This window comes from Podarcis vaucheri (genome assembly GCF_965113315.1).
Source record: "Podarcis vaucheri genome assembly, chromosome: 6".
NCBI lineage: Eukaryota > Metazoa > Chordata > Lepidosauria > Squamata > Lacertidae > Podarcis > Podarcis vaucheri.
This window is the reverse complement of record NC_138764.1, coordinates 30,666,779-30,681,185: the sequence shown is the minus strand read 5'-3', so window position 1 is coordinate 30,681,185 and position 14,407 is coordinate 30,666,779. Positions and strand designations below refer to the sequence as shown.

Genomic DNA, 14,407 nt, shown 5'->3' with positions numbered 1-14,407 from the left:
GCAATTCCTCATTTCAAAGAAGCAACTGCCAACAGGGTGCAGTATTTATCCGGTTAGCTGTTGCATTAAATTTTAAGTTTAGCCTATAATAAGGCCCCCTTCTGACATTAAGTTCTCTGCATGGGAGCTTTCACTTCTTCAAGCACTGTATTAGTTACAAAACGCCACCATCAGCACCACATGAGAAATGTCAGCTCCACAGCTTCTTCCCACACCAGTGTTGCCCCCCACATCTGGGAGCAGCATGGGAAGTAGCCATGGTGATAGTTCATCAAGTACAGTTTGAGGATTCAGACATTACATTGTGGCATGGGAGTAACTGTCACATGATTCCTCCTTACAGTGCAATGGTAATGACAGAAGGGGCCCTCAATTGTCTGCAGAGAGCCTCAGCAGCCTTCTAATAGAAACAATTAAATTATTTGAGCCCATTATCTCTTAAGGACATGGCAGAGAAAGCTAGAAAAAATGTGTTGGCACAGTTCTAACATAGCAGAAAGGGGAAGCCTATTTGCCCTTCATTCCAGAGGAAGCAAAGACACTGCACAGTTTGCTGTCTAAGCCACAGACTGTGGGAAGACAATAGCATCAGGGAATACTACAAGAACCAGATTTTAAAAGACTTAGAAAGAAACACAAGGGCTGCTGTACTGTACCTAAAAATACCCAGAGAAGCAAATGAGGGTGACGGTATGACTAATACAATATAATGAATTGGCACCCACAAATTCTAAGCAGTAAGGCTGAATCTTGATTTTTTTTTTTTAATGTATAAAGCTGCCTGTTTAAGTACAAGAATAGTATTAAATAGAACACTAGTTAGTTGATTAATGCTGTGACAGCAAAGTATGGTGGTGTGGAATACACTCTTTACATCGACACAGTAAGCCAAACTACGGCTAACCAGGAATGTGTAAATGGAGCCATGTTAATGCTCAGGCTGCTCATGTTTTGTGATGGATTTTGACTGAAACCTTTGATGTATGCCAAAATTTATTAAAGTGGCGGTTTAACAAAAAGCACCACCAGGAGAGAAAAAATTAGGCTATACCTTGCAAAAGATTAGGATGCACATACACAATACCTGACAATGAACACAAGTGCCAAAATTGCAACAGTTTACTGAGCAGATTTCAAGTATCCTTGTATTAGAGAATTCCAATCTTGTATGTAAAGATTCCTCAGTTTATGTGACTAAAAGTAGTCTTGCTTAGAAATGAAGACTGGCTGAAAATTGGTAATTGCTAACATTATTTTACATAGCAGCTTTGAGAGGATTTATGCCAGTTACAAAAGGGGGAAATTTAATGATACAAAGCAAAATTTTATTAAGAAAGTTAATACTCCAGTATTTAAAAATGTTCCTCATTGCTCTGATAGGCTAACAAAAATAACACTGGGCATCAATTTTTTACTTTTTGAATGTTGTCTAGATTTCTACAACTGATTTAGGGTATTTTTGCACTGCTGAATCAGGAAATGGCAACCGTTTCTCTCCATCAGGTCAGGTTTTCTGTAAACTGAATGGTGGGCATTGATAAAGGTAAGTACACATAAATTGCATGTTGCTTCACCATTTTTCAAACTTCAGGGCTTGAACTTCTGTTTCTTGGAACTCCTGGAATGCTCAGCAGCACGGAGGTCTCTCTTCAGAGTCCAACAGTAGTCAGCCATCATGACTGCGTCCCAGCGACCCTGATACCTGGTCTCCATCTCTTTCATGTCCTGATGGAATCTCTCCCCCTGCTCATCACTCATTGAACCCAGGTTCTCAGGAAACCGGTCCATATGTGAAAATAGGTAGTGCATCTTGACGCTCATGTTGCAGCCCAGGTTTCTGAAAGCAGTCAGCATGTTGTTGACAAGTTCTGCGTAGTTTCTGGCCTTATTGTTGCCAAGAAACCTCTTCACTACCAGAACAAATGCCTTCCACGCTTCCAGTTCCACTTCGTTCATTGAGTTTCCGAACTCTGGATCTCTGATGAGCTGACGGATCTGAGGACTGTCAAAGATGACAGCTTTCAACTTCTCCATGGTCAATCCTGGAAAAGCCTGGCACAAGTAAATGAAGCAGTCACCATCCTTGTCCAGAGCCTTGGTGAACTGCTTGATGAAGCTGAGCTTGATGTGCAGCGGTAGGAAGAGTATTCTGTCTCTGTCCACCAGAGGGTCGTTGATGACGTTCCTTTCTTTGCAAGGCACCAATTCCTCCCGCACAGGCCAGTCCTTCGTGTAATGCTGAGCACGGTCCCTACTATCCCACATGCACAGAAAACATGGGTACTTGGTGAAGCCAGACTGTTATCCCAACAAAGCGTTCACCATCTTCAGGTCAACAGAAATAAACCACTTAACCAATTTTCTCCGGCACATACTTCACTGCTTCATAGTTCTCCTTCAGTGTACTCTAGTGAGCCAGGGGTATAGAGGCAAACTGGTTGCCGTTATGTAGCAGAACACATTTCAGTGATCGCTTGCTGCTGTCAACGAACAGTCTCCAATCTTTGGGTTCATACTGTGGCACTCCAAGCTTGAGCAGAAGCTGCGCAATATCTGCACCGTACATCAAGTCCTTCTCTTCCGAGAAAAAACGGAGGTACTCTTGATGCCTGTTGCACAAGAAGCTGATGCGAGCACTGTCAGAGAGGAGATTTTTTCCCTTCAATCTGGATGCCAACAGTTCGGCAGAGTCCTTTGACAAGCTGAGGTCGCGAACTAGATCATTCAACTTCTTTTGGGAAAATGGATGTGGAGCATCATCTTCAAGAACCACTTCTTCTTCATGTCCTTCAACACTGGAGGCATCTTCGTCACTAATATCAGGAAGTTCTCCGAAGATAGGCACTGGAATTTCATCACAATGAGCTACAGGACGACGTGCTGATTGAAGATCAGGATACTTCATGGGGCGGCTGCCCCATTAACTTAGTTTTGATCCCCCAACTTTATGCTTTGCTGGACCAATTTATGGAAGATTTCGAGGTTTTATGACTTCAAACTGATCCCTTTTCGACATAATCACCCAGAACTATCGGACCTGAATACTTCTTGTCATTAAAATAATCATTTCCAATCAAAACAATTATTTGACAAGGCATTTTACCCCCACCAACTTCTTCTAAAATGCTCCACACAAGCGTACATGTGAACAAAAACGTAAAAAAAGACATGTGGCCATAGCTCAAAAACTTGACCTGATTGAGCAAAACCAATGTGATTTTTGGATTCAGCGCATCAGATTCATCCTAAATCAGCTGAAAAAATGCAGACAACAAATTTGTTGTTGACCAGTGTAATTTATATGTATGTAAAAGAGTGTCTCTCCCACTATCAACCATCTTCAGCCCTACAAACAGCTGCAGAGGCCCTGTTAGTGGTGCCATGACAGGGTCTTATTGGAAGTAGTTCCCTTTTATGAAATGCTTGTCCTTGTGGCTGGCTCTCTTTATTATCAACATTCAGGAAGAATTAAAAAACATACCTGTTCACCCCAGCATTTGATGACTGAAATATACTGTACCTTGAAATTATTAACTGTGAGGATATGGGACTGTTTTAAAATGTTTTTACATGTTTTTAAAACATTGTGGGTGTAGTTTTGCTGTTTTCCTCCCTGTGCAACTTTGGGAGGAAAGGTGGAATAAATATAAAATAAACTTAGGAATGCTAGAATTATATAAAATGGCTCCTACCATTAACATTTGTGTTTGGAAACTAGTAAGACAAGATTGAATAAAACCAATAGCCTGAATAATTATATTTATTTCAATGGACATACTCTGAGTATAACTTACTTGGATGCCTCCCCAAAGTTTCGTTTCTTTTACAGTCTTTAACATGCCTGCCTTCACAACAACCCTTTGAAGTGGACTACTGCCATTTCTAATATACTTTGATATGGATTGGAATACTACCTACTGAATGAACCGCATCGGAGCAAAGACCTGACAACAGGTCTTGCTGTGTAGTCCCTGAAATACATACTCTTGGCAACAGGCAAGTTAAGAACAGCTTATTAATGTAAGAAAATGTCACCTACCGCTGATTCACAAAAGGGGTAGATATTTCTGCAAGCAGACGAAAATTAGCAAAGTATGCCAACAGTCCTCTTTCCTAGATAAAATAAGCATTATCACAATCAGAAAGAGAGAGAGAGAGAAAGTCTCAGAAAAGCTGTAAAAAAAAATTATTATACAAGATGAAATATACAAATTGAAATATACTGTATATTTCTACAAAATGCCAAATTAAATGTACATAATTAAACAGAATACACTTTAGAAAAGTGCTTAAACTCCCTCAGTTTGGTTCCCACACCACCTATGTACATCAAGTACTTAATGCACCTTGCATTCTGTTGTTAAAATTGTATAATGTTCAAAACTGAATTATATCTTCTAGCAAGGTCAAACCCAGGTTGGTGACCTTTTAGGGTACTTGAAATGGTTCAAGAAAGATCAGATGAGATATGAAATTAAGATCTGCTGACAAAATTGTAGTTTTACCCATTAACCCACAAAACCACATACTCAACAGAAACAAGTTGCATTATCAGAGACCTCTGTAGCCTTGTTTGCAAGAGCTCTGGCTTCGGCTAATGGAGATGAGCCTTCCTTTGCCATTGGCTCTGCTGCTAAGCTCTTATGTAATGCTTACAAACATTCCGGTTGCTCATAATTTTTAAAAACTGTCAGCACATCGTCCCAAATAAGACTGCATTTGAACCAAAGAGGAACCAATCCAAGTAACTGGGTCCCTGGTGCCACCTGAAAAATAGGAAGCTGCAACACAACTGCTGACAGGAGTGAGGTTCCATCAGCATATTACAACTCTGCTCAAATATTTGCACTGGCTGCTGGAACAGTTAGACGCTATGTAATGTGCAAGTTTTAAATTTGTTTAAAATTATATTTCTGTGAAGACATTGCTATGATCCCCTAGACCCCAAACTTTCCTATAACTAGGTATGTGTAGCCCAAATATTTTAATATCCCTCACCTTTTTGCTCCACCCCCATTGCCATCCCTTTCTTCTGTCATTAGGGCAGGGACGTCTCCTTTCATTCTTTAGAAAGCACTATGAACATGGATGGTGCTCTATAAATGACTAATAACGTTCAAATTATGAATCCCACATGGCTCCTTGCTCTGCTATTACAAAAACAATACAGCACTCACCAGTACAAAGTAGTAAGCATACAGAGCTACTAAATGGTGAATTACAAAATATATATCCCCAATCGCATTCCAGTAGAAAATAATAAGCAACAAATCTAAAAGAAAGAGAGAAAAATGAAAGGCTCAGTAATTTTCTTCAATCACTGTATTTCATCTTAAAGCATTTAATAGACAATCATTTGGGGGCAAGGAAGAAGAATTAAAATAGGTATCAAATCATGCAAATACTCAGCAAGTGACAATGCTTCTGCTAATCTATGCTACAAACAATCTGTAATAATTCCTGAAGTGAAAGCTGAGAGCAGAAATATACAGTGTTTGGTGTATCTGTCTGTAATACACACCAGCCAGTGCCAGGCTATAGCATGGTGAGGCATCTTATCCTAAGAAATTAAACACTGGCACAGCAACGCTATATAAAACCCCTTTCTGCATGAGTCACCATTATATGATACTTAGCCTGTCAAAGCTTTCCCATGACTCCCATGTTGCTGCCATGTGCTGACTTGAATGCAGGTGTCCATTGTTTTAGGTAGATTTTGTGTATGTGTGGATAGGACCAGCCTTGGAAGGCATTAATGTTGTTCACCATTTTGTCTCAAAACACACACATGCCAATTATCGGGTAGGCTGTTCATGTTTAGCACTTCTGCACCAGAGAGTTGAATAATTTTGTTGCAGAAATTGAATACAATAGTAGTTTCCCTTAAGAAATCTTAGGAGGTCATAGCACTGAAACTGAGGACGACTTTCAATATAAAGTGTACAGGGGGTTTCAATCTTATGCTGAGGAAAATGTTTCATGTGCTGCTGACATTTTTAGTGAACATGCTGAGCTTTCCTCCTTTCACAGAATAAAACTGAAAGCACCCATGAACAGAGCTACAAGATAGATATTGGTATAAATCAATTAAAATGATAAAATAATAATAGTCTACTTGCCAGTTCCATTGGGGATATCTTTAATGCAATCTATTAAAAAAAAACCAAGTCCAAACATCCCACTGCAGTGGCACCTCCAGAGAGAGGGCACACCAGTCAAACTACTGACAATGAGAAGAGTGAAGGATTGGCAAAGGGCAGCTATAAAATAGATAGCAACCCTTTTTCATGGTATTAAGGGTTATAGTTTCCAGCATATCATCAGGAAATAGAGCCCCAAGCCTAGATTGTGGCACCTAATCATATGACTGTGCTGCTTCCCACTAATATGAACCTCAGGTATAAATAATCAAGCCAATTTTAAAGTTGTTTCAAATTCCATATGGTTGTTTGGATGTTGCTATCCATTACCCCTGCACAGCATCCACAGTTTATAATAAATTCCACCCCAGAATGCCGAAAACACTTTTGAAAATTATTTTTGGTTTTCCCATATGTTTTAGGGCCCAAAAGAAAAGATGCATATTCACGTATGCATTTTTTGCAGCCCTTTAAGATGGGGGCTGGGGGGGGGGGGAGAGGTTCAACTTTCACAGGAACAAAACTGAACCGACCAGAAGATGCTTGCCATCTGGTTTAGTTAGCTTCTCTTCCCCTTCGTTGCATTGCTACAGTTATCAAATTACTGGTGCCAGATCAGGGTTACTGCAGTGGGGCAGGGGGGAGGGGAGGGTAATTCCTGTTGCTTCGGAGGAATGACTGGCTGTATTCAGCCTTGGAGTATTAGAAGCTGGCAGAGGAACTATAAGCTTACAACATTACAATATTGTCGGTAAGCATATAATCATATTTCCCACCAGCATGTTTCCCCACCCCCCAACACAAAATGCAAGGAAGGTAAATTCTGCTTTCTAAGAAACAGGGTTTCCTAAAGGCTAATACCTTGGTAAATATTTTTATTGTAAAAAGTTAAGTTGTGCATGGTGCAAATTACAACAAACTTTACAAATAACATTGTATACTTTACCAGAAATGAGGTAGCCTGAAGTAATGGCAAGGTTTAGTTGCACGGTAGAAGGCTCACCCCTATAAACAATGACACAAAGGATGCAAAAGTTATAACACGTGCATGACAACTACATATATGTATATTAGTTAACACATATGGAAATATTTGCCTCCTTGCCCCAGAAAAACACCCTGCCTGACCTCATGCCCACTTTTCTACCCTCCCACACAATTTGGGATGGTGTAGGGAATAAGAAACATTTAACTAACCGTGACATATGACAAAAAGGTATAGTAGCAGCTCTTCAACAAATAGCTTATTAAGAGTATGGACTATGGAAGATGGAGAAACTCTTCACTCTTCACTGAAAAAGTAAAACTACTTGGGCCTCTCTAGTCTTGTTCATTATACCAATGGTTTTCAGAGCCATTCTGTGACATTTTTTCTCTTCCTTTCTGCTGCTTTGCTAGTTTTTATGGGGCCGACAAGCAACATGCTAATCTATTACTGACTGATGGCCAAACCAGTTTATCTTTCTGCCATCACCTTCACCCTTTATGCGTGTGGGATGGGTTATGACTCTGTGCGCAGGAAGTGGTAGATTGTCCTCTGTCTTCTGCTTCCTAACCTTCACTGATTAGGCTAGATGTATACATGAAAATGGAGATGGAAAAGCTTTTTCAGCCCAAGAGTCATTTATCTGCATGCATGGGCATTTTTTTGTTTTTCCCCCTAAATTTTGAAACATGTTTTGTTAATACAGTTTGATAGCACAAAACAATCTTCTGCTTGTCTCATAGAAGAGACACAGGGAGTCAAAAGCTATTTTATCCTGTCTTTGTAGTTTATCTTCACTTGCATAAACAATAAAACACAAATCTGCAACAAATGGGCTACCATTCTAGGGGCTACATGCCAGGAATAGGGGCCAGAGGTAAAAATGGGTGGAGCAACAGATGCAGAAAGAGTCACATTCCAGCCTCACAAAAGTCTGAGGCTGGACATACACCCTCCTGCAAATCTCTCCAACTTTCATCCTGTTTTTTTAAAAAATAATATTTATTGCTTTTCCAACAATTTAAACACTACAAAAAACAACAAAAAATAGACAATACAATACAATGCAAAAACACTACATAACACTAACACTAACACAAAACACTAACACATAAAACTAACAAAACAAAACAAAAGCAATTTAAAACACATCAAATAATTTCAATATCTTTCATTCACTTATTTCAGCAACCTCCTCACACCTCCCTTTTTGTATTCCACTTCTGTTAATTATTTCAGCAATTCCTTTCCATCTTCCTCTGTTTTCTATCCTAAAACTATCTTAACATTCTGACCTTATTTTTCCCCTTTAATATTCTATTAATCTATTTATACTTAATTCCTTATAACATTTCTACTAAAGCCATATAATTTCATTCCAACATTCTTCTAACATTCATTAATTTTGCAGTATTTCTGTAAATAGTCTTTAAACTTTTTCCAATCTTCTTCCACCGACTCTTCTCCCTGGTCTCGGATTCTGCCAGTCATTTCCGCCAATTCCATATAGTCCATCAACTTCATCTGCCATTCTTCCTGGGCGGGTAAATCTTGTGTCTTCCAATACTTCGCGATAAGTATTCTTGCTGCTGTTGTTGCAAAATTCTATCCTTCTTTAACACCAATTGGCCGACCATGCCCAGAAGAAAGGCCTCTGGTTTCTTCAGGAAGGTATATTTGAATACCTTTTTCATTTCGTTATAAATCATCTCCCAGAATGTCTTAATCCTTGGGCATGTCCACCATAGGTGAAAGAATGTACCTTCAGTCTCATTACATTTCCAACATTTATTCTCGGGCAAATGGTAGATTTTTGCAAGCTTGACTGGTGTCATGTACCACCTATAAATCATTTTCATTAAGTTTTCTCTTAAGGCATTACATGCTGTGAATTTCATACCTGTGGTCCATAACTGTTCCCAGTCAGCCATCATTATGTTATGTCCAACATCTTGTGCCCATTTAATCATCGCTGATTTCACCATTTCATCCTGAGTATTCCATTTCAACAGCAAGTTATACATTCTTGACAAATTCTTAATTTTGGGGTCTAATAATTCTGTTTCCAATTTTGATTTTTCCACCTGGAAACCAACTTTTTTGTCCAAATTGTATGCCTCCATTATTTGGTAATAATGGAGCCAATCTCGCACTCTGTTTTTCAATTTTTCAAAGCTCTGCAATTTTATTCTGTCTCCATCTTGTTCCAAAATTTCCCAATATTTCGGCCATTTGGCCTCCATATTGAGTTTTTTCTGTGCCTTCGCTTCCATTGGTGACAACCATCTTGGGGGTTTTTTTCCCTAACAAATCCTTATATCTTATCCACACATTAAACAATGCTTTTCTAACAATATGATTTTTAAACGCTTTATGTGCTTTTACCTTATCGTACCACAAATAAGCATGCCAGCCAAATGCATTATTGAAACCTTCTAAATCCAACACATCAGTGTTTTCAAGAAGCAGCCATTCTCTCAGCCAACAAAAAGCAGCTGATTCATAATAAAGTTTAAGGTCTGGCAGGGCAAATCCACCTCTTTCTTTAGCATCAGTTAATATCTTAAATTTTATTCTAGGCTTCTTGCCCTGCCAAACAAATCTGGAAATATCTTTCTGTCACTTCTTGAAACAATCCATCTTATCCAAAATTTGCAATGTTTGGAATAAAAACAACATCCTTGGCAATACATTCATTTTTATCACAGCAATTCGACCTAACAATGGTAACTTCAAATTTGTCCATATTTCTAAATCCTTTTTCACTTCCATCCAACATTTTTCATAATTATCCTTAAATAAATTCACATTTTTGGCAGTCATGTTAACCCCTAGGTATTTCACTTTCTTAACCAATATTAGTCCTGTCTCCTCCTGAAACTTCTCTCTCTCATTCACAGTTAAGTTTTTCTCTAAGACCTTAGTTTTCATCTTGTTCAACTTAAAACCTGCTACCTGTCCAAATTCTTGGATCAGTTCCAATACCCTTTTAGTACCCTTTTAGGATGGAGAGATCCTGCAAATCTCTCCATCCTACATCCTGGCAAGCAAAAGGCATTATCACACTTCAAGGACACATTCTAGCCAGGCAAAAGCAATTGAGAATGATGAGGAGTTTATGAGGAGAGACCCACTGCGGATATATCTCACATGTACACAATGATCCCCAGTGATGCAACATATGAACTTGATAGACAAGACAGAGGATTAGGCTTCAAATTAATGTAAGACCTATATTTGAGCCTTAAATAAATCTAAGTTTTGTGAATCTTCAATGCAACCTTTTACCTGAAGAATGTAGCCAACATAAAAGGAAGAAAAGTGGCTGTGGCATGCTTGTCATTCCCCTATAATTTTCACCTACATTTAAATTGCAATTTCCCAGACTTAATTATATTTGCCTCTAATTGTTCCAATTCTCAAATGGCGAGAAAGAGTTCCTAATTAAAAAAGAAAATCTTTCATAAACTGACTTTGGAGCTTAACTCTGCCTTCTCTAGGGAGAAGGCAAATTTTAAACCATGATCATACAACATCGTTTCAATTTCATCAGTGTTTCTTTCAGTGTTTATCATCAGTCATAAAGTCAACTAAAATCAAACCATGGTGGACTAATCAAAAAATGGAAAGCAAACTCTTGCTGTACTAAACATCAAAAGGTGTGCGCAAAGGAATTCCAATCGTAGATAGACCACATGCGTCCAGGTTCTATAAAGTGTATAAACATTGCATCAATGTAAATTGTATAAAACTATTAGGCCTAATAAGTAGAAACAAGTTTGTTTCCACTTAAAACAATGTGCTCACTTTAAAAAAAAGCGATCCTAGGTTTCAGTTGCAATCCAGCACCCTCAGCAGGAATGTACAGAGCTGTGGGGCCATCACAGCATCTGCAGCCAGGATGGAAGGGAGCAAGCAGACTGCTGTGCACAACCGAGAGCAACAAATAGGCCTGGACTGGGAACCAAAATATACAGGGTGGTTGATTCCCTCATCACTTTCACAACACCTCATTTTCTACAGGCTGCTGCCAGCATGGATTTTACAGGCAGTCTTCCCCCAACACACACACACACACACACACAATGTGGAGAAGGGGGAAGTGAGCACAAAGTGACGCTAGTGTTACTCCAGCAGTAACCAGCTTACCTGGGAAAGCTGGACAGAGGGATACCTCCATTCATTTCAACTCTCTCCCCCAAGCCCAGCATAAGGAGGGAGGGCTTAGATTGCTCTGCCCATCATGAATTACATTTCACCTTGATTCTCATGATAGCGAGCCAACAGCAAGTTGTAGCTGAATTTTCTTGTGAAGATGTTTGCACAGATTTCTGGCAATTGTTGCTTGATTATTTTTTTAAAAAAGGAAAGTATGAGAACAAACTGAAACTTAGCAGACATATGCAGATAAAGCATATGTCAGGGGTTCAGAAGCAGAGACGCAGAGAAGGGTGGAAACAGAGAGCGAGGGGGAGGAAGCCGAAGGGAGAATGAGTGATGATGACGACCCGAGATCTCCAAGCCTAAGCAGTGAGTCAGAGGACTCCCAAAAGGGAGCCCCAGTGAGCAGAGCAAGGGGGGGATCCGGGGGGACACCCCAGGAGGAAGGGAACAGAGGAGATTCAGAGAGCAGCAGCTGGAAGTCGGGACCCACGCTCATAACTGAGGGCGGCAGCAGCTGGAAGTCGGGACCCACGCTCAAGACTGAGAGCAGCAGGGAGGAAGGTAGCCAGGCATCGGGTTCCGGAGGCTGTCAGCAGGAGGGAGGGCACGAGTCAGGGGTGGTCACGCCCTCCTCAGAGAGCGAGGCAACGGTTAAGAGGAAAGTAGAGAGTTGGGCGCGCGCGCCAAGTTCAAATGCAGCGGAAGCTGGAGCAGTAAGCAGCCCGGAGAGTGAGCCAGGTCCTAAAGCCCGCCGCAAGGAGGCAGAAGGATCAGGGGGGTCAGCGTCAGAGGAGAGTAGAAGGGAGGAGGCCCAGGGGGGCAGAAGGACCCAGAGACGTAGGGAGAGGCGAAGGAGGTGGAGCAAGGCTAGGGTATTAAGCTGGTGTGCAAGAGGCGGGGACTCAGACGGGTCTTCGCCGACCTAGAGCAGAAGGTGTAGAGCTGCACGCTGCAGTTCGGAAATGAAACCTGTAACTCAATAAAGACTCTTTTAAAGTGGACGCTGTGTGGCGTGGTCCTATGTGAGCTGGGACCTGGTAGCAGCTCTGACAGTAAGACCCGTCTCTTCAAAGCTTCAGAAACCTGAAACCTCGCAGCGGGAGCAGAAGCCGCTAGGGGAGGAAGAGGGGTGTCTGTAAGCGAGCTCACAAAGGTTAGCAAGATGACGGAAGAACAGAGGATCTCCGCGCTGCAAGAGGCAGTGAACCAGTTGTCCTCAGAGGTATTGGCTTCCAAGAAACGGGAGGAGGAGATTACAGCCGCCTACAGAGACCTACACGCCAGGTTTGAAATGCTTGTTAAGCAAGGGCAACCGGGACCCAGACCGGAGGGCGTGGGATTGGCACGGAGAGCAGGAGGGCTTGTGGCTCACTTCGATGGGACTTTGCAACAGTACCCTAATTTTAGAGCAGACGTAATGTGCGCACTGCAACTGCTGGCAAAAGACTTTAGAGATGAGGAAGAGAAGGTGGGGTTCATATTGTCCCATTTGCATGGGGATGCCAAAGCCTGGCTGCGCAATTTGTGGAGGGATAAAGATCCGGCGCTTCAGAATGCAGATGCCTTTATCAAAGCGATGGATGCGTGTTTTTTGTCTACTATTGATGTGGATCTTGCCAGACGGGAGATTCATGGACTAAAACAAGGGAGGGCGAGCGTCCGGCAGTATCACGCCCGATTTTTTGCGCTGGTCAGTGCTTTAGAATGGGATCGGGATTCGCCCCCTGTCAGAGACCTCTTCTGGGAGGGTCTAAGTTCAGCGGTTAAGGATGAAATTGCAAGGGGGGAGAGGCCCCGAAGCACGCAGGAGGTGGTCCAAAGGGCGCTGACTGTGGGGGTGAGGCTGGAAGAACGTCCATGGTGCAGAGATGAAGGACGTGGAGGGCGCGAAGCAGCGAGAAGTTTCTCTTTCGTTCCGAGGGAAGCAGCGCGTGCGCAATCCACACCTCCGCCAGGAGGGGGAGGGGAACCGATGGAGGTTGGAGGTGCAAGGGCTCAGTCAGCAGCCAGAGCCCTAGCACCGGCAGCAGTGAAAGCGAAGCCTCCTAGAGGGAACAGGAAGTGTTACATCTGCGAGGATCCAGGCCATTTGGCGAAGGAGTGTCCCCGGAGGCTCCACAAGCACACTGCAGCCTCAGCAATGGTGACTGCAGCAACGCAGCAAGGAGAACCACAGCAGGGAAACGACGATGTCTGGCTGGAGACGGAGGCACTGGGGCCCAGCCAGACGCATCTGTGAAGCAGTCCCCAGCAATCTTGCAACCCACGGATCCCCTCCCACCCAAACCAGTAGTGCAGCTCACAGCATCTCTCCAGCTACCCGACGGCGTCACTATCGAAGTGCCGCTTTCTGTGGATTCTGGAAGCAACGCAGACTTTATAGCGCAGAGCTTTGTGGAGCAGCACGCTATACAGCTATTGCCTGCCACTCTGCCCCTGCAAGTCGTCACAGTGGATGGCAGAGAGTTGCTAGGGGGGCAGGTGGTGAAGCAGACGCCACCGATGGTGATGCGCCTTGGCAACCACAGGGAAGTCATCAGTTTTAATGTCACCCAACTGTCGGACACGCCCATTGTGTTGGGCATGAGTTGGCTGGACAGGCACAGTCCGACACTGGCTTGGTACCAGAGACAACTGATCTTCGGCTCCTCTTATTGCGCAGAACACTGCATCCTGCCCCGACGGGAGGGAGAGGAGGAGGAATCACAACTGCAGTTGGGAACGTTGCAAGCGGTCCCCCACAAATACGCGAGCTTTTTGGAGGTCTTCTGCGAGAAGGAGGCGGACAAGCTACCCCCTCACCGGCCATATGACTGCAAGATTGACCTCCTACCGGGGGCGACGCTGCCGAAGGGGCGGCTATACTCCATGTCTGAAGATGAAATGCAGGAACTCAAACAGTTCATCGAGCATAATCTGGAGCGTGGCTTCATCAGAGAGTCCAAGGCAGTGGGGGGCAGTCCCGTTTTCTTCGTGAAAAAGAAAGACACGCCCCAAAAAAGACTAGTTGTGGACTACCGCCTTTTGAACCAGATGACCAAACCGTCTGACTACCCCATGCCCAGGATTGACGACCTCCTCGCGACAGTGCGCAAGGGACGCGTGTTCACCAAGTTGG

At 42.6% G+C, this 14,407-nt stretch overlaps 2 protein-coding genes across 26 annotated transcripts in view; one reads left to right on the top strand and one right to left on the bottom strand.

Annotated features, from left to right (window-relative positions):
* LOC309535163 (TLC domain-containing protein 4-B-like) overlaps nucleotides 1-14,407 on the bottom strand; it is a 39,309-nt gene that overhangs the window by 2,256 nt on the left and 22,646 nt on the right. For all 4 annotated transcript variants that reach the window (XM_082228005.1, XM_082228003.1, XM_082228006.1 and 1 more), the window contains exons 4-6: nucleotides 7,087-7,145; nucleotides 5,178-5,272; nucleotides 4,040-4,113 (exon numbers count right to left, since the gene is read on the bottom strand). In XM_082228005.1, the coding sequence (XP_082084131.1) occupies nucleotides 4,040-4,113; nucleotides 5,178-5,272; nucleotides 7,087-7,145 (228 nt within the window). The remainder of the gene's footprint in view (nucleotides 1-4,039; nucleotides 4,114-5,177; nucleotides 5,273-7,086; nucleotides 7,146-14,407) is intronic.
* Nucleotides 1-14,407, top strand: part of LOC309535167 (uncharacterized protein) — a 34,890-nt gene that overhangs the window by 12,637 nt on the left and 7,846 nt on the right. For 19 of the 22 annotated variants that reach the window (XR_014221034.1, XR_014221035.1, XR_014221036.1 and 16 more), the window contains one exon: nucleotides 3,830-3,996. The exons of 2 other annotated variants lie outside the window; for them this stretch is intronic. The gene's annotated coding sequence lies outside the window, so the exon portion shown is untranslated. Of the gene's footprint in view, nucleotides 1-3,829; nucleotides 4,021-14,407 lie in introns of all 22 variants that reach the window. One more of the 22 variants, XR_014221052.1, reaches the window with a different exon arrangement.